The 26,960-nt window shown below is 35.8% G+C and overlaps 1 protein-coding gene across 1 annotated transcript; it reads left to right on the top strand.

The window, feature by feature from the left end:
- Window positions 1-909: 909 nt before the first annotated feature.
- On the top strand, window positions 910-26,213 carry LOC121322753 (ly6/PLAUR domain-containing protein 6-like). Its single transcript, XM_041263024.1, has 5 exons — window positions 910-1,062; window positions 19,916-20,105; window positions 22,724-22,822; window positions 23,866-23,996; window positions 24,863-26,213. Exons 2-5 carry the CDS (start codon window positions 19,988-19,990, stop codon window positions 25,028-25,030), a joined length of 516 nt encoding a protein of 171 aa, XP_041118958.1. The 5' UTR covers window positions 910-1,062; window positions 19,916-19,987; the 3' UTR covers window positions 25,031-26,213.
- The last annotated feature ends 747 nt before the right edge of the window (window positions 26,214-26,960 follow it).

The raw sequence follows: 26,960 nt of genomic DNA, 5'->3' as shown, positions 1-26,960 counted from the left end.
TCTGTCCAATAAACGGACAAGGAGAAATAATCTATGTGTTCAGAGTTTTAAATGCGGTAGAAAGAAAACTGGACGTGCTTAAATATCATATTTTAGCAACAGTGAAATATAAACTAAATGATGCATATTGCTGGGAAATTGTATACTGGTAGTTGTAATAAAATGCTAATTTCTCTGTAGGTTCCAAAACAACACATCTTAAGCAGCAAACTTCTATCACCACTTAAAAGCTAAATTGCAGATTGGAATGCTGGTCCAATTGTCCTTATTTGTTTACTCGCGCATTTCTGACAGCTGATAGTATCTGTATTTTACAACAGTTTACAACTGTTAACATGTATTACAGTTTTATCCAGAGTGCACAGACAACTATCAAACCTTTGGCAAATAGGTATTAATAATTAAATGACAGAACCAAAACCTAATTATCACCATGCATTACAAGTTAAATTACGTGCTGTATATCTAAACCAATTTGTATTTAATTATTAAGATATACATTACTGATGAGAAATGCGAGGAAGGAAAGTATTCTTTGCTTATACATTTTTGAGTAACCCAGAAGCAGTGCAAGATGAGCTGGTGGACACAGAGACGTCTGTTACGTTAGTACAACAAAAATTGAATACATAGGGGTGTCCAAAATAATTCCAACACTCCTGCTCCTAATTTGTCTTTTAAAAAAGATCTAATTCAAAACAAACTCGTAAACCAACTCTTCTCTTTACACATTGTGTGATGAACTGCAAGTTCGTGGGTGTGTCGCAAAGTCCTGGATTTCACAGTAGATGTGCCAAAGGCATCAGTTATCTACCAATACAGACGCTCTCCTCCAAAGATGGTCACGCCCAGTTAGGATCCTCATTGGTTAACCCTGAAAGCAGCCAGAGAGCGATTGAGGACTGCGTGCCCCACTGAATGACAGATTCTGAAAGTAGAAACCAGAGACACCTCAAATAATATCGCATAACAAAACTAACGCACGCAGAAGTGGATGTTTGCTTTGACCAGTGGAATACTAGAAGTAGAATAACTAAAGCTGAAAAGGGGAAGCGTTTGCAGGTAAGTCACTGTAATGCATCTCAAATAGTTTTTATGTGTGGCAGGATCGAGTAAACGCACGCGATGTTACTTTCCTTGCTTGCATTGTCTGTGCAGACTATAATGCATCAAAAGAACAATGGGCACATATTGCTCTGTTTATTAATGCTGAGCAAACATTTTTAACTGATAATGCAAGTTAGGCGGCATGGAGATACAAAATACAACAATAATACATTTTAAATTATGTTTTTTTGGCAACCTCAGATTAACGAAATTAATTAATAACAGATCAATAGATTTTTTAAAATTTATTTTGCACAATATTTGGTTGCGATGGATACCCATACTATATTTTATAGACGTGTACTTTTAGATAAAGAGACGGAGGTTACAATACACATTTATTTGTTTGTTTTTGCATCATTAGGTTGAGTAATAAGAAGTAAGATTTGAAAAGTGAATTTGTTGAAAGATTTGATGTCCAGTAACAGCATGGGATACAATAGTATCTTCTCAATGTGCATTTGCAACAAATGTGTGGTTTTGTCGAGGCTATGTTTTGGAATTCACATGTTCTTTCTAAAATTGTAACTTGTGTGACCAATAATATGTGACCTTAATAAAAAATAAGACTGAAGTGTAAGGTGGGCATTGACCTAACAAGTCGCAAGCAAATACAAATCATATTAAAACAGTTTAACACAACTAATGGAATGCTGTATTATGACATTTGTAACGGAGCGTTTTTAATTTATATAATATGGAATGTATTCACTGTTGTATCTTTGCCACTGCAGCGGACTGTATGAATATACATATTCTAATGATATACCCCCACCCCACCCCCCCCCCCCCCCCCAAAAAAAAAAAAAAAAAAACAAACAAAAAAAACAAATTGTTGATCTGTGTTTTTCATCATCAATAATTGGGTTGTTCAGGGTATAGAACATTTTTTCATACGAACACCATATGCTTACCAGAGCTTCGTTGAGCCTATCGTTCAGGGTCGGTTGTAATTTTTAATAAGCTGATTCTGAAAATGCATTAGTTATTTGAACAGCTTAATTTTGGAAACTGCTGCACATCATAAAATGTGCTGGATCGCAATATTGGCAGTATTCACTGTACTGTAATTAAATGTGATTTTGAATGGTAAAGCGGGATTAGAGAGAAATGTGTTGTGTCTGAAGCTGTTACAGTGATTTAAACCATGTCCGCCCAGTTTATAGCAATATAGCTCATCTGTACCTCATTGAACAGGGAACACAGCCTACTTTACTGTTCCTAATATACATACTTGGCGAATTGCTGATTCATATAGCTTGCACAATATCATATTAAAAAAAAAAAAAAAAAAAAAAAAAAAAAACAAAAACTAGCATAGCTTTTAAGTGTCTATATGCCAAGTACTATATTCTGTAACCCTGTCTGTTAAATAGAACATAGCAGATGGAAGTGGTCTCAATATGTTTACTGTTGTTACTTATACAAGATACTGTGGCAAGAACTTTAATGTAAATATATATGTGAACAAGCTAATCTGTCTGTATAAAACTGATATTTACAATTCTATGATGGAACATCAAATCATTTAACTCTCTGTCTGGTTTAACCCATTCAGTACATTTGCAATGTGACTCCTCAATATCAAATAAGAAGTTGAAGCCTGAAAACTATCCATTTCTTTGTGTTTTCCTCCCCCACAATGAAGATAAAACCCAATTTTCTATGTGTTGAATTTCATAGCCTGTGAAATTTCACTGGTCTGACTACAGGCACGTCTAAGTTGACTGGACGCTGAGAATCTATGTTGTAAATATGCCTGTCATTATACATGTCTGGCAGATTGGAAAAGTATAGAATGGTAGCATATTCATTTAGAATGTATTAAATTACATAAATAAATTCTGTATTCAAAGAAAAATGTTTTGGTACTTAATGGGTTAACATGAACCCTAACCTTAACATCATTTATCTGGTATTTATGTGAAAGAGAGACTTTTTTTATTGTACTGTAAATCTTCTTGTCATCTGTGACTGAACTGACAGTGATAATGAGAAGAACCAGGTCATCTTCCATGAGCGCCCCTTGGTGTTTATTTCAGTGTTCGTGTGATGGGGTAACGGTTCTTGTTCTTGTTTTTGATTTTAATTAAAATAATAACTTTTCTTATTGATCTTTAGGCTCTCCACATTTTTTTAAACGATCCTTTTCAATATTCTTAAGAAGCATTTTTTTAATTAATATTTTTTTTTGCTATTAACACAAAGTTCGGGGTCCAGTGCAAAATTAGCACATTACTTTCAAAGCAAAAACAGCTTTTGTTTTTACAAAATGAGACCACTCATAATGTCAATTTATGTATGCATGTGACTTGTTTTGCTCATTGGTGAAAAGGTGAATGAACATAATTTCTGTCTAATCGTGTCTAATAAGAGGATACGTGTCGGAGATGACAGATTTATGAAAGTGTTTTAAAAGCAACAGTCACACATATAACTCATTCATGTCTTGAAATACATCCTAGTAGGAAGTGTGGGAGCTACACAAACAGACAGCGGTTTGATGCATAGCCCCTACAGAGGAATAGTGTGGAGCAGCTGAGAAGTGAGAAGCGTGTATCATGCCAGTTGTAGTGGGACTGCTGTAAAGAACAGCTTATAACGGCAGGGTTTTTTGTAGAGCTGTGCTGATAAATGACAGCAGTGCACAGATAGCAGAGAGCTAACCTCTAAGCAGACATTGGAATCCTTGAGGAAGCATTCCAGACCTATCCAGCTTTTACTTATAACACTATGCTATACCTTTATATGGGATCAGCCAGTCTGAAATACAGTACATTTGTTTCAAGGGGTTTGGGCCCAGTTGTACATGGATGTTCAGCCGTTTTGATAGAAAAAAAGTAATACTCCACAGGTATATTAAAGATGTTTTTAACAGCATGGCATTTGGATCAGGGTCCAGTTTAGCCTCAGGTGCTAAACAAAGGGAAATGGTTTGCAGCTTGTAAAGTTCAGGTTTTAATTTAAGCACACTTTATTTTTTCTTGCAGTATGGAAACTGTTTTTTTTATGTGTGAAGATACCCTCATGTGGATAGTTGCCTTGTGAGGGAGGCAGGATTTTATAATACTGCACTGTACTTCAAAGCAGAGACAGACAGACTGGTATACAGTAAACACCCACTTACAGTATACCCTCATTCCCTTGCCATTCGTAGTTTTTGATGTTTTAAAAGGCAAACCACTAATGTGGCTAAACATTTTTACTTGACAGTTCAAGCACTTAACAAGAACATTATTTGATTTTATAATATAAATACCCAATCAATTCCTTAATTGATGGATAGAAATCCTTCACATACCCCATGCACTGCTGTACAACACAAAGTGCATGGCAAAAGACCCTGAGGTGTATGGACGATATATTTAGGTCAGTTTAATTGTAAAATACATGTATCACTTGATTACACTGCCCTGTTTTGATAACTGATAGTAGGACAGTTATGGGGGGGGGGGTCTGTTGCCTCATAATCCCATTCATTGATAAAGCTCAGGAGACTCTAAAACAGGGTCAGCTCAAAGGGTTCAATGATGCTGAATACATATTGGTGAACAGTGCATTACATTAGAAGCCTCAGCAAAGTGACAGCACTTCTTTCAGAGTGCAGGGTGCAACAACACTGCAAAACAGAATCATATATTTGTCTTTGGATGTGGGCGTTGGTACATCACAAGGCATGGGTACACTACAAAACAGAGGGGAAGAAAGAAAAAAAACACTTAACACCTGCAGAATACCTGCAGATACACTTGAGAGAAGTAATAATGGCAGAGTGCTTATCATACCTTGGTCTTGGCTATGTAACCTCTTAAGCATTTTAATTCATTCTCACTTAACTCCTGGCTCTGAATAGAATTCCAGACCATTCTTACAGAAATTAGTGGAACTCATTATCTCAGCTTTCTTCCAAGAGGTTTTGTTTCCATAAGCCAAAGATTTTAAAAGCGTACTTAAGGTTTAAATGAACTGTCTACTAAATGCAACACAGTATAACACGCATTGGCCCATTACATAACTGTAAGGGATTTAAATGCTGGAAAAAAAATGTGTGTATGTCACTGGAGGTTACCCCCAATGTATCATTATAAATTGCTGGTTATCAATTACAACAAAGCATGACCTTGAGTAAGAGAGAGCTCTGACCCGATCTTCAGGGTGAATTCCTGTGGCTCCAATCAGTTTGAGATCTGCACTCTTCCAAGTAGTAAATCCAGATTTCAGCTGTGCATTGCAGGGAGAGGCTCGCTATTACAGTTCTGGTTCCTGTAGTGTGGGGCTGAAAGCAGTGACAGTAATTCATACTGTAGTCATTCTAAACATAAAACCCCACAGGTTTTTTCTCTCTTACCGGTATTTGCCCAAGGATTAACAGTCTATTTTGGTTGACCTGGTCATTTTTTTAAAATAATTTGTCTACTTCCACTTAGTAAAAGCAGCCAGTCTGACATGAAACTGATGTTTTGGTTTAGGGTTAATCAGACGGTCCTAACACAACCCAAAACCCCCAGTTTACAGCCATTCGGTTTGTGTTCAGTTTAAATTAATACAATTGTATCTTGATTTACTTGTCCAAATGGTTTTATACCCATTTCATAAGGAGGAAGCCTTGTGGCGTTTGTAATTCTGGTGCTAATTAGCTTTTTTTTTTGCGTGCAGTTTTTTGTACAGATTTATAGAGCAGATGGATTTAATCTGTAAGCAACCGCACACAAGGTTAAAGGCCCTTTGCAGCCTGGTGTGCACCTGCTCTTGTTTGAGTATATTACAATTTTTATTTCAAAACATGTAAATATACAAGTCAAGCACTTACGAACAGCAAAACATAGTAAAACAAAAATGATATATTAATTTGATTTTTATGCTTGTCTGATTTTACTGGTAATTTTGACCATATTGATGTTTTTCTTTTTCGTTTTTTTTTAATATAGATCAAAGCATAAGGTGCATAGTTAATTGAGGAACTGCTTTGAACTCCTGCATTTCCAAATGAAACTGGGGAATTGATGCAAACTGCCTTTAAATTCAAACATTAAAGGATTTTCTGTGAGAAACCACTTGGGTAGACAATCACTTGGGTTCATGCAACTGAACTGAATATATATTGTTTAAATTATTTATATATTCTCTGTAGTAGCGGTCTTTGTAACTAAAACAGTAAGGTGTTGATTCTCAGTACAAGTTTAGACAGAAAGCTGGATGCATACAATAATACTTTTAAACACATGGAAGAGCTCCTGGGAGTTAATACCTGGGCTGTCTGGTGAAATGTTTAACCTGGAACCTCAAGCACAAGCAACCTGATCGTGAAGATTCCCCCTTTTCTGTTTAAAACAGACATATTGACTAACATTTCAGCTCTCCTCCATTTATCTCCAAACAGACTGAGGGAGAGACTTTCCTTTTTTCAAGTACCAATGAAGTTCAGATGGAAGGCTTGCTTTAACTGCGGTTATCCACAGAGAGCATTATCGTCATATGTAACAGTATATAAGTAACCTACCACACTACTAACCTGTAACTGATTTTATTATCTTGTTGAAATCACTGAACTTCCCAGTGAACACTTTCTTTAGATTGTATGTTTTGCCTTTTTTAAACCTCCTATATTCTGCTTCATCTTGGTCCTGCTGTGTTATTTTGTGCACCTATTATTATATATATATATTATAAATAGTATATATATATATATATATATATATATATATATATATATATATATATATATATATATTTTTTTTTCCTTATTTATAAAAATGTATATAAAAAAAAAAGATTATTTTTCAATATGAACTTGTTTGGAAGGAACTGTAACACAACTGAAATGGTTATTTAATTTCCTCAATACCACCATGTGTTATTCTGCACCATTATGTCATGAGAAAGGATGCACCTCGATCAAAAGTTCCCAAAGCAGCTGACAACTACTGTAAGTGCATTGGATGTGCAGTGGATTTCTATTCTGGGGAGGTCATAGCAAGGAGATCTTGATTAACTGAAGGATGACATTTCAAATAACCGTCTCTCCATGATTAATTACTGTAGGGGTAGAATTAAGATTTTAGAGGAATTAGTGTGTTGAACTTTCTCATTTAACTTTGGGGAGAAAGACTTTTTAGGTATGTAATTGTCAGCCATAACTCTGACCACCATGTGATTCATTATAGAAGCCAAGTAACACTTGTTGTCAGTGTAACAGGCATCATGTGCACATACCTGCTGCTGAACTGTGCCAATACATCTGAACTAATTTTACTGAGAGAGACCTTTATTTCTTCTGTATCTAGGGAGGCTGTGAGGATTAGTTATTCCTTCCATGTCTGAGATAAACTACATTTTTTTAAACCTTTTAGTACAATTTCCCTTGTAGTTATGATCATTATTATTTTATTTTTCTCAACAATGCTGAAGTGAGAAAAACATATTTTGCAAAATTATGTAAAGCTACTTGATATCTGCAAAATAGATGTTCCATATTTTAATCCATCAGGTGTTATGTACTTTATAAAAATACAATACAAAAATATATGTGTAAAGTAATCTTTAGATAGATTTCCTCTTATAATGGATGACCATCACAAAGTGTTTTACAAGATACAAGACCAAGGTGTGTGAACTATGAATCAGTTGCAGACTTACAACAATGTCTCACCTGAAAGGTGGAACACAAGAAGGTTAAATGACTTGCTCAGGGTCACACAATGAGTCATTGGCTGAGGTGGGATTTGAACCCGGGACCTTGGGGTTATAAGCCCATTTCTTTAACCACTGAACCATACAGTGTCCTATATAAGTGATAAACAACCAAAATTTTTACATTAACAAAGAAAGGGGGAATGAATCAAATAACAACAACCCACAAGTATTGGTTTTATTCTTTATTTTGTTTATTTTCTTCAGCGGGACTAAATACTATTTGTTTTTCCAGCACCGCACACACATCGTCATTATTATTATAGTCAAGTGTAGACTCATAAACTCGTAAAACAAATACGATTAGCAATGCGAATCAAAACTCAGTTTAAGCAGTTAATCTGTTCAACTTTGTTTTCATTGTTATCTTTAAGATAGAGTAATATGTTATTTAAATAGTATCAAACTGTCAGTTTGAAAAAAGGTACCACTTTTCATAGTAATGCATATGCAAGAAACACAAGTAAACTCTGGGTTACCTGCTGCTGGTTTTGATTTCTTTTTTTCGGTCAGCAAACCAGGCTATTTCTAGAAATATAAAACTGTAATAGCCTTTAAAACAATACAATAGACAATAGGCAAAGTTAGTAATTGTAGCATGAAGTATCTTGCCCATTACATTGCACCTCGCCCAAAAACAAAATAAAACTTCCTAAAAAAAAAAAAAAAAAGATACGGAGTTAATCCTTTTAATCTTCACATCGAGCCACAAGGGAATTAAAAAATTATACACTGGACTTAAAGTACATCAAAGAACGATCCAGGATTATTCACAAGCATTATTTCAGCCTGGCCCACAATGATTGGAATTGAAGTGCACTTTCGTTTTGAAGAGGTTCAGACACTCAGTTGCAAGCATCATTCATTGCAATAAGGAAGTAAAGAGCTTTTGTGTAAATGTGAAAAAAGTAAAAAAAATGTTTTGTGTAAATGTGAAAAAAGTGCCAGACTTTATGCAATCTCAGACTGTATGCTACTCATTTAATTCAATTGTCTTCATGTCGTATCACACTTACAGTGCACATGTATATACCGGCTGAGAGCTTTCTCCTTCCCAGTCATTTGCTTGTACATAATCTAGTTTTACAGCTGGGTGGGACTCCGGCAGCTGCAGGTAAAGTAATTTGACTCCCTGAACTGATTTAGATCAATACTAGAACTAGTCTGTATGCAGCAGTTGTATGTTGTGTTTAGAGTCTAACAGTACGAGTGGGGATATTAGTACTTGTTTAACCCTGGTGTTTGAAGATCTGTATTGCTTGTGGCTGTGTTGCAGAACATACTGTAGATTTACATTTTTTTTTTTTTTTTTTTGCTTAATGCTTTTTAGCCTCAGGGCTTTTGCAGAGCTTAATTGTGGTGTCATATCCTCTGCCAGCATTATATTGTATCGGGGACTTGGCCTCATTTGAATACAAGGCTGTGCAAACCTGTTTCATAAAGGGCCATTGTTAAAGATGCATCCAGCACAGAACGCTGGTTTCTTATGATGTTTGTAGGAAATAGATTCTCGGCTCAGTCATGCAACACTCTCTGAACTGGGATTATTGCACCACTGTTAATCTGTTCCTGGTAAAACTTAAAATAATAATAATAATAATAATAATAATAATAATAATAATAATAATAATAATAATAAATAATAATAACTAGAACTGCCAGGCAGTTTTACGGCTCCCAAGCCCCAGTATCAGTACCCGTCTAAGCGTGTCAAGGATGATTCTTGTGAAGTTTCTAAATAGTCAAGTAAACTGTTTGTCAACTGAGGCAGTTTTAAATTTCAGATGAAAACATACACCTGGGACGATAACTACCAAGTTTGGAGTTTGTTGGACAAACGGTTTTCAAACAGCAGCAGTTTGTTGTTAGGGGAGCGTTTCAATAAGATTTGTGGCAGCCATTTTGACATTTAAAATTCATCACAGAAACTTCAGCTTCGCAGACGTGATGTGGGTTTGGAAGCTGATGATATATGCCAAGTTTCAGATCAATTGCTTCCCCGGTTCTCAAGAAGAAGATTTCGAAAGGTTTTATCGAAAAATGAGTCACAGCGCCAATTGTCAGAACCTGATCAGACACACAGCCTCAAAACAGCAGCAGTTTAAAGTTTTGGGAAGAAAAAAAAAACTTTAACAACTAGAACTGTCAAGCAGTTTTACGGCTCCCAAGCCCCAGTATCAGTACCCGTCTAAGCATGTTTAGTTCTCAGTGTGCCAAGTTTAAAATCAGCAACTTCAACAGTTCCACAGAAGAAGATTTTTATTTTTTTGAAAAATGCACCAGGCAGCCGTCTTGTTTAACCCACAAATGCCATTTTTGAAAATGTAAGTTTTACCGACACAGGCATGATGGTTTTTAAGTTTGGAGCTAATCAAGTGAACCATTTTTAAACTGAAGCAGTTTTAAATATAAGAAAAAAATGTAGGAGTGGCAGCCATATTGTTTCATGAAACATAACCATTTTGACGTATTTGTATTCCGCTGTCACTGGAACGATGCCTACCAAGTTTGGAGTCTGTTGGTCAGATGGTTTTCAAATAAAAGCAGTCTGCTGTTAAGGGTACGTTTCGGTGAAATTTGTGGCAGCCATTTTACTACTGAATTGTATCACAGCAACTTCTGCTTTGCAAGTAGGTTTGGATGGTGACAATGCCAAGTGTTAAATCAATCACTTGAACGGTTCCAAAGAAGAAGATTTCGTGAGGTTTCAAGAAGAAATGCGTCTTATGGCCATTTTGGTTTAACACCAGTTTTTAAAAGTCAATTGTATTGATACAGTATCAGGGAAGATGCTTGGGGGGGTTGGAGTTAGTCCAGTAAATCATTTGAAACTGACGCAGGTTTAAATTTCAAATGTAAACTATAAGTGGCGGCCATATTGTTTTATAAAACATCACCATTTTCACATATTTGTATCCCATTGTTACTGGGACGATAACTACCAAGTTTGGAGTTTGTTGGACAAACGATTTTCAAACAGCAGCAGGTTGTTGTTAGGGGTGTGTTTCAGTAAGATTTGTGGCAGCCATTTTGACATTAAAATTTATCACAGCAACTTCTGCTTCGCTTGATGCGGGTTTGGATGCTGATGATATATGCCAAGTTTCAGATCAATCGCTTCACTGGTTCCCAAGAAGAAGATTTCGAAAGGTTTTATCGAAAAATGCGTCACGGCGCCAATTGCAAGGACTCAGCAGCAAATTTTTTTCTGCATCTGACAGACAATGTATCCAGCCTGTTACCTGCCAAGTCAGAACCTGATCAGTCACGTAGCTTTGAAGCAGCAGCAGTTTAAAGTTTTGGGAATTAAAAAAAAACCTAAAAAAAAAACAAACAAACAAAAAAAACTTTAACAATAACAATAGGCTTCCCAGCCTTTGGCTTGGGAAGCCTAATAATAAAACATTGGCCAGTCCCCTTACCTTTCATTAGCATTACATTTACATTTAAATTGCTGAATTGTTTAAAAATAAAAGTTGTTTTTTCAAGCTGCTGCTGTAATCAGTGATTAATTTATTTTACCTTTCAGTGTTACCTTTATATACGTGTCTGTATAACACGCAAGGATTAAATAATTTTCATTGTGTAGCCTTGTTCGACAACTTGCTAGCAGGTTTTTATCTATTTTTTATTTAAGTTCTGGGCATTTTGGTATTTAACATACTCTTAATTGTACCCATTTGATAAAGTAGTATTAACTTGTAAGCGAATGTAGTATTCTTTTTTTTTTTTTTTCTAGGCAGAACTCCAAACCCATTTTGTCTTAATAAATACCTATGGCTGTTTACTCTTGCCTGGAGCAGATTAGTAAAATGTAGGGAACTGATTTCAATTTCCTACCCTTGCTCTCTTGACTTGTCATACTGGCAGCTTACAAACTTCTTAACTGGGTATTAACATTTAAGTGCTTTTAGTTGCCCTTTTTTTGTTTTTCAATGTATTGGCATAATGTAGACCTGCATGGATAGTTAAACCTACCTGAAAACAATCCACGTCTGTATGCTATTATTAGTGGCAACAGTCCAGTTACATTTTCAAGAATGTAGAAAAGAACCAGCAGTTTTAAATCTGCTTTAAATCTTGCATCCACTTTGGCTAAACCCAATTAAGATAAGATATGCTGTTTAAACAACAACTCCATTAAAAACCCAGTTTACACCACTAGCTCATAAAACCTGCAAATTACGCATTGTCCCAGTAAAAGGGGCTTTAGCAAGAAAGTAGCATTCCCCTGTCTAATTGTGAGAAGGTGTATTAAATTGCAGGTGTTTTTAGAAATGTGCCACACTGCAAATCTATGTGAAGTTTATGAAATCTGATTTGGGAAAGGTAAAACATTTATGTTGTTATCTACATTTGTAACTTTATAGGAACACCACAACTAAAGTTAATAGCAATCTTGGAATACCCCTATCTACTTGATTATACATCAGTTGTTAAGTAAAGATAATATTAGTTATATTGACTTATTTAATCAGTTCTTCTTTCATCGAGTAAACTGTGCGAAGGCTGGTTTACATTCTTAAACATTCAAGACGAATGTTGTAGACGTCTGTCGGCTGTAGCTAGTGACTCAATAGCATGATTCTGTTTTGATAACAGCAGTTAAACTGTTGGTGGAAATGGAATCTGTTTAAAAATGTTAGTTCTGGGACGAACATAGAATTTTCATAATTTAAATATTTGTTTGGCTATTAGTTTGTTTTCAAAAAGTAATACAAGCCATTATATTGCACTGAACACAGGCACAGACAGCATAGCAGCAGGGGCAGGGTGGCGCAGCCCCTGTGTGTGTGCCTTTATTTTACAGCAAAACAATACAATATTTAACACATTAAAGTAGAAAAATATCCCAGGAGTAAAGAATACATTGTGTAGGCCTTACTTTACCCCAGTGAATTAACTACAAAACAAAGGACGCCAAATAGCAGGTCAAGTTAAACGTTGTTTTGTTTATTCACAAAATAAATAGTACATAAAGTTGACTGTATTTCATTCCTTGCCATTGCTGTTTCTTTGCAGTAAACAATGACCATAGACACGCTTTCATAAAATAATAAACTGAGGTTTTCTTGTGCCTTTTTGTAGCTCAAGCAAACGAAAACTGAAATTTAACTTTAAACATTGCAAGTAAAGCAAATGTGGAAATGGCATTGTAAAATGATGGGGGGGGGACGACTCACTGTTTTTTTAATCTCTTTTATTATATTCGACATAACAGAAATCCTGTGGTTTTTTTTTTAAATATATTAATCTCACAAATCACACAAAGCTCTTTTTCATTTGCCATTTTTGAATCTGTAGTGCAACTTCTGGTGAAGTGGTAAATAAGTGCAAGGTATTTTTGTCATTTCTAGCGAACACGAACATCTGATTTTTGTATCCGAAATATTCGTTTGAATATTTGGATAGTTGTCCCAGCACTAAAAAATGTAAATGTACTGATATATATTAAGGATTTTTAGACTATTGTATTACAGGTCTGGACTAAGCAACAGCAGACAAGCGCTTGTGTGTGCCTTTAGCCCCCCCCCCCCCCCCCCCCCAAAAAAATAAAATAAAATAAAAAAAAAAAATTTTTAGCTTTCATTAGAAGTCGTTAAAACAGAATGGGCCATGGCTATAACAAGAATGAGGGCTATGAGAAAATTCTATATCATTTGCAGTGCATTTCATGTTATACTTTACAGTGGCAAAATGAAAGAAGAGCTATTTTATAATAAACCATTACATAATTAGGGGTCAGATTTCTATTATCTCTATTGGAAAAACTCTGGATAATTACAGTATGGAGAACTGGGTGTCATTATGTTTCACCCTATGTTTAGAACAGAGTAGTGACCCATGAGTTCAGCAGAGCTGGAAATGTGGTAGGTGTGGTGACTGATCCAATATCACTGTGGAACACACGTGAAAACACAAGCTTTATCATTCTTTCATTCAACAGCAGAAAATGATGTCACAGTAGGAATGCTGGTTTGGTATTTTGTTTATAGTATTTCATTTGCTATAAAGCAGTTGGCAGCTAAGAATAAATTCCATTTCCCACAGAGAAAATCACAGCAATTTGCAGTGCTGGAATAGGAAAGAAGCCTTGATGACATCCACCCAATACTCAATAGTCACAAACACTTGCTGGAACAGGCTAGGACACAATGCAAGTTGTGCCATGGAAAGCTTTTAAATAGCTCAAAAGCTTACACAAACAGCTTAAAAAAATTATGTATATGTATCAGTTCCAACTTTCTCGTTTATGTTCATCAAATGTTGTGATTCATGAGACAGGTAGAAGTCCTCCTGAACAACATAGTATTAATGGGGGATTATAGATAGATGAGCTCTGGTTCTTATCAAGATAACCTTTCAAAATATCATCTCCTCCTGCTCACCTTGCCTAGACACTGTTTCATTTATACATATTTCTTTTTTCTTGATCCTTTTTTTAAAGATGAGGCTGGCAATGTGTCATTACATGGTTATTTAGATGGTTATAATGCATGACAACATAACACCTACAATTCTTGTCTCGACAAAGAATAAAGACTTTTATTCTCTTTGTTGTGGAAAAGTAATCAGTTATTCTACATACTATTTACGTGCTTTGAATAATTTCTTTAAAAAAAACAAAACATGTAGCAACTTCTACGCCTTAAATAATGCGGATAAACTTGGCACAAGTTACTGAAATTTATCTTGGAAACCACACCAGAAAAATGTATAATTATATCCATAATTATCTGAATTAATTATAAATCATTTTAACTTGTAAATCTTACCTACAAGATCTTAAAAATGCCTCCAATTAAGAATTAACAGTATCTGAAAACCAGACCCTTTTGAATTGGTACTTCTTTCTGCACAATCCAAGCTGTAAGAAGCAAATATAGAAATGGTACAAAAACACCTATTTGTTTTTTAAACATGAAGATTATTTAATATTTCAAAGCTTTGTTTTTCAGTAACTGCTTCATTGTTTTTGAATACCCTTATAAATACGATTTCTGACTGAAATTTGAAAAAAACAAAAAAACTAAAAACCACAAGACACAAAAGCAATAGGTTGGTTGGAAAAACAATTACATCAACATTTCAGTCTGTAACCTCTGTCTTATGAGTTTCTAGCTTTTTGCTACCAGTGATCGGTAGTTATTCTTTCAAGTTTGACTGACTAGGTCACAGTAACCATCACACCTGTTCCAGCGGTCACAGAGTTAGCCTTAACTACTCCACCAGGACATGCAGCAAAAGCATTAAAAAAAACACCAAAAAACATAGAACCTCTGAGAAAAAAGGCATACAAATCAGAGGTCCCCAGGCTTTAGCTTAAGCACCTGCAATGTGAAATCAGACCCTTATCCCAGCTTCAACTGAAGCCTTTTTTTCAGTTCCAACATATCAGTAGTACAGCTATGGCCAAAAGTTTTGCATCACCCTATATAATTAACTAATTTTGCTTCATAAAGTCAAATGAAACCTGCTAAATAATGTTACATTAACATATTGATTTACATACCGCTTTGTAGTTTTCCATGAAAAACTGAAAAAAAAAGTGTAATTTGGAAATCTAAGAAGAAATACTGTACATTTTAAAGTTTCTTTGATTACATAATGTTATAAAATATAACATAATATAAAATATCTAAATTATGTTCATATAGTTTTTTTTTTCTTAATATGTCTCAATCCTAAAATTCTAGGTGAGATAACACTTTCTTTAAACAATATTCTGACCCACATTTCAGAGCCAAAATGAAAATGGCTTTAGAAACTAAAAGTCTGCTGTATGTATTCAGTGGTGAATTAATGTTAGCTATTTCTTGAACTTGCAAGGGCTGTACGTAACTTCATTCCTTTGTCAAAACTATTCACAGGTAATACACGGATTATGGTATTAATGTATTCAGATTTATTTATTTATTTTTCTGTGGGGCACTTTGGATTTTCAGTAATGTGAGTGTTCTAAAGCATTTAGAATTTTTTTTTTTAAGGAAGTGGGGTAGTTTTGGATGAACTAGCACATTGTTACACATGCCGTTTAGGTGATTTCAGTGACTCACTTTGTACAACAGTCAGAAAACAATAGTGAAACAATGCAAGGGTGCTGGCAAGAAATGTTGTGGTGGGTCTAGGAGAATTGAGGCTGTTCAGTTGACTGCCCAAAAAATGAGGAGAAAAAAAGCACTTCTTGGAAAATGTTTATTCATGATAGCTTTGGAGAAAGTATGGCTCTCTTTCTTGCATGGTTACACATTACAGCCAAGATGGTATTTTTCCAATTCCTGGTCACGGCCAAAAAGCACATTGCTGGAGTTTAATGATGTGTGTATTTGTAAATCTGTATCAGGAAATAGACTGGTTCTCAGGAAATAGTAGCACTATTGACCTGTCAATAGGATTGGTTGACAGAGTTTTATTAAGCTCCTTACAGAACAGTAAACACTAAACTGACAGACTGCTTTGTAGATATAAAGTCACATAGCATTGTCTTTGCTAAACAGACTAATGGAATATAGCAGGATACAGTAGCTATCAGTTTTGATGGTACAGTAGGTGGAGGGGTCACTTCAGTATTTCAGAGCTTTCTACTGATAGTGACATATAGTTTTGCACATAGTAAGGAACTATAGAACAACTTTTTTTCTGACAAGAGAAAACAATACTTGTGAATAAAATGAAAAGTTAAAAAGTTTCTTATACCGTGCTCTTTTTGGGTTGGTGACAGAATTAAACTATTGATTCAGACAGTCCACAACCCAGATAAAAACTTACAGTAGCAGAATGTTATATCATGGGACTAGGCAGAAGTCCTAACAAGATTGTTCTTACTCAAGTGTTTTCCATTAAGGGTATAGTTACCCACTTGGTGAACAGACACAATACAGGCATGTCACTGCAATGGTGTAATAATGTTTTTGTTCTCATCCTGGTATTCTCACTGACATGTTTAATAAAAGAGCAAATTCTATTGATACCCAAGTGAACCATAATTTCACTGGCTCAGTTAAAGAAAACTTAGCAAGGAATAGATCTCTTTTAGTCAGAAAAGTGGGCACAGTGCCATTGCTGGCAGCTTGCACTTGTTGAAATGTTTTGTACATGTTCACCTGCTTTGAAAAAAATGAAATGTCATAGCCTAGATAACAGTTTTCTTATCATAATTCATTATTACAGCACTTCTTGGAAAATAAATTACTTAACAAGAGTGGTAATAAAATAATAAATAGTGTGAGTACAGCTAGATTCATATAGTTTTATAAGATGTCTTAGGATGCTGCTGTTTTAGAGCAATACAAGGCAGAAATGCAATCTACAAGTAGAAGTGAAAGACCAAAATATGTAGAACGGCAGTCAGAAAATTGTCCTTCACGAACAGCAACCAAAAAATAGCGTTAAAAAAACACCAAATACATATTTACCATAATACATGCATTTTTTTTGTTGTTGAAAATATTAGACTTCTGAGATGATAGTAATTAATATATGGTAGGATGTACTGTATTTTTTTTCTTTGTGCTTTGCTATAGGACTCTTATAGTTATGATTGAAACTAACAATGGATAAAACATTTTCTTGTCCCCTGTGGTTTAATGTTTGACTATGTTACTAGTCACAGATGAACATATAGTCACTGGTTGGACAAGCTAGCTGTTTTGTGTAGCCCACTGGTTTTAGAGACAACACACACTTTTTAACAAGCTCTGTAATATCTTAATCATTTTTTTGTTGCACAATGCTTGACATTTGCCACCAAGGTTTTAAAAGTTCATCGAGGGTCACCAGGCATCTTTGTGTGGCACGTTTGTGTTAGATTTTTTTTAAAGGAGAAAAACACATTAATTTGACAACACTAAAAGTAATTTGTATAATTCATGGTTTCTTATGCTCTTCCAAATTTGTTCTCATTCTGTGACATTAAAGTGGAACGTTCTCCTTTCAGATCAGTAGATATCTTTCTGGATGTAAGCAAAGGTGATTGCAAAAACCTGGCTTGCATCTTGAAACCTGACCTCATGGTCTGTCCGTCTTTTATTTGTTGTTGAAAAAGTTGAGAGGCACAGTATGAATGATAGGGGTCACAGGCAAGGCGAATGCTAAGCTTATGCTTTCAGCTCATAGAACATATTCTAATCCGACAGAATCCATCCCTTTTACTGTGGGCACTGGCATAGAAGTAAAGAATGTTGGAATTTGCAGCTCCCCATACGAAGTAGGACTGCTATTGTGCTTTGGTCTTGTGAAGGCAGGGATAACATGTCCCCTTGCTAATCGAGGTTCTGCAAACTCAGTAATTGGGTAATTGGGTACAGCAATCAGTGGAGCAGACTGAATATGAGAATAATGTTGATTTAAAACTGAATAGGATTTTTTTTTTGGAGGTGCTGTGTTGTCTTGGATAGGGATTTTAACCCGATGTATAGGTTAAATAGCCTTTGAGTTTCACTCTAGATTGCACAGAAAAAACCTGTTGATAAAAAATAAATGTAATCTTAGTTGTACTGACATGATGTATGAGCCAATGCTGTGACTTCTTTCTGATTGGTATCCTTTACTTCTGTAACATTCATTTATTTCTGTGACACACGAAAACCTAAGAGAACAGTTTCCTGTTTAGTCTGAAACCAGAGGGAAAAGAGACTTGCATTGTTTAGTCTTCTAGGAGTACCCTGTATCAGTGGCAAAACCTCTTTCCCCTAGACAAGACCCTTATAACCACTAAAATGTAATAAATATTAAGTAACTGACATTTTTCTTGCCATATAAATATATAGGCTGTTTGTATTTAAATGCCATTGTTATCACTAGGGCTGTATTGTTTTTCCCAGTAGAACTCTTTTTTTCCCACTATTTTAGTTAGTTTTTTTTTTTTTTTTAGCAGATTCTCTGTACCTAATATATAAAGACACTATTATTTTCCGCATTGTAATATCATTACAAATTACCTTTTAATGACTTATGTAGTTCTGTATTACTTAATCCCCTGATTGTGATTAAGAACACTTTTCATCTCTTGCACCTGTGATCTCCTGTTCTCGAAGACAGCCATGTAGCAGTTGTCTCTTTAAGTTCACTGTATTAATAGATTACAACTGCATGAGCTTGGAAATTTAACATGTATATAAATTTGCTGTTGTGAGATCATTGTGTTTCTGAAACAGTGTGGGTACAAATGAAATGAATTATTTGGTGCATTTTTCTGTCTGAAAAAAATAGTGCTATTGACAGCTTTTATTATTACTCAGATTTATTATTACTGTTTTCAACACATAGAATCCCATTAGACAGAAAGTTACGACCTGTGCAGGACTGCTTATTTCCTGAAATAATGCCACTGAAATGGAAAGAGTCACAAGATAAAAGTATCATCTTTTATATCTTGTACACAGTTATATTTTCATGATTGTAATTCACCTCACCCTGCTGCTAATGTGAGCAATACAAAACAAAAAAAGCATACCAAAACACAGGTTTCCTTTAAAATGCACTTTTCATTTGATAGATTCAAATGTAAGCCTTTTTAGAGTTAGCAGCGATTAATAATGACTCTGTCCTCTTATTAATGAGTTAAGGGGCATTAAATCAGATTACTGACAAGAGGTGATTTTAATAATTATGAGCGGATTGCCCTCTTGTTCTGAAGGACCGTTGGACAATTTCCAAGATTTCTTGAGATCTTTTATTCAAGGGTTGTAATTACCCCTTGCTAGGTGTTGCTTGCAGCCCGGCTTGTCTTCTGGAATTTCTGCTGGGAAAAGCAGAAGAAAGAGCAGATGGCAAGTTCCTGCACAAACCCAGCACCCAACTCATTTCTGCAGTGCAGTGATGTCTGCCTGGCTGAATTATAGCTTTTTTTTTTTTTTTTTTTTTTACTCAGATGTTGCAAAACTGAACAAAAGTTTTGCAAATGCATTCTTAAGTTAGTTTAGATATTATAATTATTTTATCTTGGCAGTGTTAGCATCAGCGCTTGCCATTTCCATAAGGTAAATCAACTTACTGCAATAAAAAAAGCCCTCCATATTGGAATTTCCGGTCCTTCCTTCCTTGATTGCTGTTTGCTTTATGATTTTACATTGCAGTGCACTTGCCTGTATCTCATGGTAATTCTTTCTCTGTTTAGGTGCCCAGGTATCCAGCAGTGAAGAAGGTGTTGACTGATTGGGTAGCTGTATGTGTGAGGCCACACCCGGCAATGGAACCCTGGCCTGCAGTGGCCTGGGTCCTGCTGCTAAGCCTGATTGCTGATTGGCTGAAAGCAGTCCACTCTCGGGAGTTTACAGTGCAAGACATCATCTACCTCCATCCTTCTAGTAAGAGACACTTATACCTTCTTGGAACATTGTTTTTGCATATTTCTTTTTACATTTAAGGCATATTTCTTTCAGATTTAACATGCCCACAATTAGTAACAGTGATTATTAGTTATCTGACTTATTATTATGTTAATGTACTGTAGATTAGCTAATAAATTCAAATATTATGGTGTCAGGTCAGTTTAGCAACACAGCTGGTTCAAACCATTTGTGTCATAGCACACCTGCAACAGAAAACCACGCTCTTGCAGTCATTAAAATACTGGTTTCGTTACCCTAATAAAATACTATGAAAAGACTCCTTGGTTGGCAGAAAAATGATTTTAGTCATTTGCCTTGGCTGGTAATTTTAAACCTTGTCAATGTAACACCGTCTGATTGTTGAAATCCTGTAACCCACACAGGCGTGAATGCTCAGACCAAAAGGCTCCTTTAAAACCAGTGATTAGCTAAGGATATTATTACAGCCTGTTAATGGCCACTGTGAATCTGTGACGTTGATCATTTCTCTGAAGGACTGCCCATACTGTTGGGGCCAAGGCCTAGGAGCAGAGACTATGGGGCTTACCAACTTCTGTGATCAGCAGCCAAATGAGATTTATATACAGCTGCAACAACAACTGTGTGCAGCTCAATGGCGCGCCAATCAATTCTTTGAAGTGATGAAGAACAACATTTCAAACATCTCTGTGGAACCTTCACACAATCTCTCCCCATCTTACCCCCTGTCAGTTGTGAGTGAGTGAGTGGAACAAAGCAGGCTTCATTCCGCTGTCTAGGCCCCTTTATTTACCTCACATCACATAAACAAAAATTCTTCAGAATTATTGGCCATTTCCTCTTCTCTGATAGACTGGCATCCTGTGACAGTAATTTGCTATGGACCACGGATCAAAGAATAGGGTAGCCAGTGAAGACAGTTTGCACTGCTTCCCATTTCAGTCCTTATTAATTCATGTAACTTGGCTCCATTTCCAAGTTTAATTAATATCAATGTTGATTTAATTAATGCTGGGGCTTATCAGACCATAAAGAATTTATGTTGCCTATGATAAAATTGTAGCAAATACAAACCTAGTTAATTAATTGGCAGCTCCCCTCTAGTTTGGTTGAATTCAGCCTCACACAAATAGGACATGGCTGGGCTGTTTCTAATATGAATTAGATAATGTGGCCAGAACTCAGTTCCTAAATGGACCTTGAAAGCAGACTAGGTTTTTGTTATATGTCAGCTGTTATTGTGTATGTTACACACAAACACATGTTAAAATGTGCTAAATAATGTTACGAGTAAGTCTGTCCCAGCTACTAATTGAGAGATCTGGAATTATGGGAACAGAGCTTTTTCATTTTGTTTGCCAAGTGCAACCACGTACTGTTTTTTCTGGGGTCCGATATGCAGTTAGACTATATTTTATCTCAGATATCTAACATATCATAGTAGGCAGTGTGGCCCAGTGGTTATAGAAATGGGCTTATAAACAGCAGGTACCTGGTTCAAATCCCAGTTCCACCACTAACTCATTGGATGACCCTGAGCAAGTCACTTAACCTCCTTGTGCTCTGTCTTTTGTGAGTGACTCTGCAGCCTAGTTTCATATCTTGTAAAGTGCTTTGTGATGGTGGTCCATTATGAAAGGTGCTATATAACGATTGTTGTTATTATAACTTAATGAACATGCATTTCTCTTGCTACTGCAAGTAAGGGATGTGTAAAAATAAGATTAGGGTACCATTAAAGAGGGAAGTCAATGTATTAGAGGTCAGGCATTTGCTCGTACAACCCTTATCAAGAAGGATCTTTGGGAAAAATATATCTGCAAACCAGCTTTCTCTACTAATCACTAATAAGTAAACCGCTCTGGTCACTCAGCAGTTTCGCAGCTCAGCAGGACCAGTGTAACCTTGTGTATTTCTATTTTGACTATGTGATGCTACATTTTGCCAGCTGCAGCCGTGCTGTGACTATTCACATTCCTTTCCCTGACTGGTATGAAGAGGGTTTTCTCTTTAATATAAGCCAAGTTTGGACCACACCATACCACAGCTCTACTGGAGATGGCATGGCTTATGTTACAGATTAAAATGAGGCTATTAAAGATTTTCATAAAAGAAAACAGCACAAATAACTTCATGGCAGCAATGTCAGCTTGCTTACTGGGGGTCTTTGTATAGTGACTGAAGTTTGGACGACCCTCAGACCCACAGCTGTCAGAGCTACAGGGAAATGGAGGTCTTATCAGATTAGTCCATTGATAGTACTAAATGAAAGAGCATAACAACCCGCTGTGTGATCGTAACAGATGGTTTATCCATATAGTTTTTGAAACTGTTCAATGAGTGTCGGGTGGAGTGTTGTCTTTTTTTGCATCAAAAGCATCAGGTTCATAACCTGTGGGACACAATCATAGTCAAGATTGACCTTGATTACATGAGGTACTGTATGTTGCACTTAACCATTTGCATTTAAAATCTGTGCAAGCCCCAATTCAAATATAATTGTTTGGATGTTATGAGCCATATACACAGTTTTTGAAAATGAACCCATAGTGTAAAATTCTAGAGCACTTAATGAATTCTCTGATTAACAGTGTATCATTTCCATTTTGTTGTAGCCACCCCATACCCCGGTGGGTTCAAGTGTTTCACGTGTGAAAATGCTTCAGATAACTATGAATGCAATCGATGGGCACCAGATGTTTACTGCCCACGAGGTGAGTACATATGTGTCTCTTTCTCTCCTGAAAGCCTGAAACAGTTGGTTCTGATTTCTGCTGCATAATGCAAAATATGAATAAATCCAAGTGAGAAGGGTCTAAGTCTGTGTTCCTATGACAGTACACGACGTGCAGGTTGAGTATTTGGTATGAAACTATAAGGTCATATAACAGCCCTCTCTTTGCAAAAGGGTTGTTATTTGCATTGTTGGAATGAAACATCTTGGAACGTACTTTAGATCTTTTGATAGGAATGTCTTTTGGTCTGATCAGATTGGAATACTTTAGATCTGTTGATAGGAATGTCTTTTGGTCTGATCGGATTGGAATACTTTAGATCTGTTGATAGGAATGTCTTTTGGTCTGATCAGATTGGAATACTTTAGATCTGTTGATAGAATGTCTTTTGGTCTGATCAGATTGGAATGCCAGTTAAAGGCCAACAGTCTAATTCTATTGAATGGATAATAAAACCAAACCCAGACATATTTGGAAAATGACTGTCATATGGTGGAGTCATTGGGATTTTTTGTTATACTCTGTGGGATTTTTATTTGCTTCAAATACCCAGATTTTATTTACTTGAGTTTGCATTAAGTACAGGACATTGCCACCTCTTTGTTCTATTTTTATTGGATGGATGGTTTGTATGCCTGACAGTAAAATTTCAGTTAAAAACAGCACCCCCAGTAAAACAAAGACATCTCCACCCAATCCTGACAAAAGGGAAACACATTGTATAGTAATTTATATTGAATATAAACAACATCTGAGTGTATTTAACAGTTTAAGCATGCTAAGCAGGCTGTGCATTTTTCTTGTGGAAGCATCTATATGAATCATCCTCTACTTCAAAAATGTCTTCTGAAGGCACTAGTGTCTAAAGTCTTCTCGACTTTTACATAACAAGCATTTGTAAGACATTCTAAAATCATAGTTGGTTGTGTTATGTCACCGTGTTTGTTTGCACAGTGTTTGAAATGTCTGTGGTGTTTCTAAATTTCCAATATCTTCTTATGTTCCCAATCTCCCTCCACCAGCAACAAGATACTGTTTCACACGTCACAAAATGGATTCCAGTGGGGAGAGTATATCAGTCACTAAGCGCTGTGTAGCCCTGGAGAATTGTTTGTCTACGGGATGCACTCAGCCTGATCATGAAGGACATGAGGTGAGGAACACAAGGGCAAGACAGATAGCAGAAAGAATAGCAGAGGCAGCCTCTTCAGTCTGATATGAAACGTTAAAATGAGAGATTATTAAAAAGAAGCTGGGATATAAATTACACCAAGACAAAGCAGAGACATGTTTTCAAGGTTTTAATAAAATACATGAGCCTAAATAAATATAGACCAAAAGCAAAGGGGGTGCAAAGACAAAGGCTCAAGGAGAATCTATTCAGGAAAGGTGAATAATTATTTTCCAGAACTATGGCAAGCATTAATGTAAATGTGAGAAAGGGGGCCTCCATGTTACATTATACATTGCACTCAGTTTATAAGAATCACATCAGTGTTTCCTGCATCACTGCATTATCCACACTGCTTATGTGCTTAATCACGCCAGATGTGATCAAATTCAAACTCAAAAACAGCTTTATTGGCTGTACACGTCATTGCACTTGACCAAGTACCATATTACATGTAGTCAGTTTGCCCTGAAATGATTCTTATAAGTGGATTGCTTGATTCTTACGAGTACTTTACATTGGTTAGTATAGAAATGATTTTGTCCCAGTTGTTTTGATCACTATATCGATTCTTATATCAGTGATTCTTATAAATGGAATGCACTGTATGTAGAAGATGGTTTATTTTAATAGTATACATCAGTCTATGAAATTTATTGGAAATTGTCCCTGAATAACTTTTAATTGCTTTTGCTATACCAAGCACCCTCTGTTATATATTAATTTCGATGGGCAGAAAAATAAGAAACCTGAACTTTAACACAGCTATGTTTAGTCGATGGTGAAACGTGGTAGTTTGGCTTCTGTATTCATATCAGATTGTAACAAACTGCTTTTTTTTCACACAGGTCTGCACTTCTTGTTGTGAAGGAAATATCTGCAACTTGCCATTGCCAAGAAATGAGACAGAGGCAATCTTTGCAACAACTTCTCCACTCAGCAGAACTACGCAGCATTTTCAAAGCAGCTCACTCGTTTTAATCTGTATCAGCATCATGTTTCTGATGCTTGTGTAGCTGATGCAAAAGTGAAACTGGCTCTGTAAAACACCCTTCATATTATTTCAAAGTGTAACTTATAATTACTGGTCATGTGATAGTTTACAGTATTTTCTTCAAGGATGAAAATGTGAAGCTCAGGAAAGCACATTTATTAAATGATGTAAAAATAGAAACAGCCACAGATTTCCAAGTCAGTCACTGTGAATCTCTGACATGCAGTGCATTAAAGGGTTAGTCACTCTAATGGACCTTATAACAGTCACTGGAACCCTGCATTTTTAGGCAATTCGCATCCTTCTCCTTTCCCACAATGCTTAGTGGTCCAGGATTGGCACTTTGTGATGGGTCAAGTTAAATTAAATGTAAATAAATACTGGTTTGTAGTGCAGCTGTTTAATTAAGTTAGTTGTATATTTTCTTTCCATTTCTCCTGTACAGTTTTTATATAGTATTTATTTTTGTATAATACATTTATATTAGAACATAAAATATACTAAGAAAAAAAATGTTTTAGGCACCAAAACTTAAAAAAAAAAAAAAACATTTCTGTGATACCTCCATCTTTCCCGTTTTGTGATGTGAACAATATGAAGAACATTTTAAGAATTGCTTCAAACACATTTTTACGAAAATGCTCCTTTTTTCCCATGCTGTGGGGATGAAGGGATAGTGGAAAAATGGTTGTCACTGGATTTAGAGGCTATGCTTGTTAGCTCAGCATTAGGATGTTTGTGGCACATACAGTAGGGGATTCATTACTTAAAGATCCCCAATCAAATCTTTAGCACAGTACCGATCTCTTTATCAATGTGTGGGTACCTGTAGCTGTACAGTATATAAATACTGGTAAAGTTGTAAATAATAAGCACAAACTCATTTGTTTCTTCGTGTAACGTTAATGTAAATATTGTAGACATTGTAAATATACATTGATACATTGCCACTGTTCACATTAAAAACATTACAAAACATTTTTAAAAACCCACTAGTTGTGATTTTATTTGAAATAAAAAGGTGTTAGTTAAAGAACAGTAAGTGAACTGTTGTAACTGAATCGTTGGAAAGAAGACCCATGTAGATGTGCAATGTCAGCAGGCATTATGTTCAGCTGTGAATCTAGTTCTACTAGAGCTCATTTTTATCTACACACCATCTGCCAGTACTACACCTACAGAAAGGTGAATATGATCAAGAATTGAACAAGGGACATTGTTTCACTTAAAATCGGAAAACAAATTCAGGTCTGACTTGCACACATGTGGTTCTTCATCTGACTGTATGGTTCTTCATCTGATGACAATGCTTTAATTAGACAGGACTGTACATCTAAAGCCTGGGTGTTAAAGGGTTTTGCTGTTCTTTAGACAATGCTAATGCACGAATCAACCAGTAACTTACCAGCCCAAACATAAATATAAAGAGCTATATTAATGTTTTATTCAAAAGGCAGAAGGCCACAAATGGTTGTTATTCATATATTTGCAGAGTAATCTGAGTATTAGAGAATTACAGTTCTTAATACAGTAGATGTAAAGCCCTAGTGTTAAATATGGGCAACAAAGCCCTGGTTTAAAAGCCGTAATAATACAATCAGAAAGCGTGTTACAGAGGCAGGCTGTGAATTACATGCAGAATCATTGATGGACATTAATTTAACAATTTCATCCACAGGATAGAGCACAAGGAGGTTAAGTGACTTGTGGAGGGTCACACAGTGAGGCAGTGGCAGAGGTGGCATTTGAACTACTGACCTTGTGGGTACAAGCCCTGGACTTTAACCACTGGACCACGCTGCCTCCTTCAATTAGTGCAGTGTAAAGTAATGCCATCTATTTAACTACTTGGGAAGATCTATCATATCAAGCATGTTAAAGGAGGATATGTATTTGTAAAAAAAAGACTGAAGTTGCTTTAGGTTGTCAATGTATTAAAACATTTTGAGAAA

This window comes from Polyodon spathula, chromosome 11, assembly GCF_017654505.1.
Source record: "Polyodon spathula isolate WHYD16114869_AA chromosome 11, ASM1765450v1, whole genome shotgun sequence".
Taxonomy (NCBI): domain Eukaryota; kingdom Metazoa; phylum Chordata; class Actinopteri; order Acipenseriformes; family Polyodontidae; genus Polyodon; species Polyodon spathula.
This window is presented reverse-complemented; position numbering and strand designations above follow the sequence as displayed.

Bases quoted from the DNA above. Each gene is read 5' to 3' on its own strand.
- LOC121322753 (XM_041263024.1), top strand. From the start codon at position 19,988: ATGGAACCCTGGCCTGCAGTGGCCTGGGTCCTGCTGCTAAGCCTGATT. The intron at 20,106-22,723 runs GTAAGAGACACT...ATTTTGTTGTAG, and splicing joins CATCTACCTCCATCCTTCTA to CCACCCCATACCCCGGTGGG. The intron at 23,997-24,862 runs GTGAGGAACACA...TTTTTCACACAG, and splicing joins CTGATCATGAAGGACATGAG to GTCTGCACTTCTTGTTGTGA.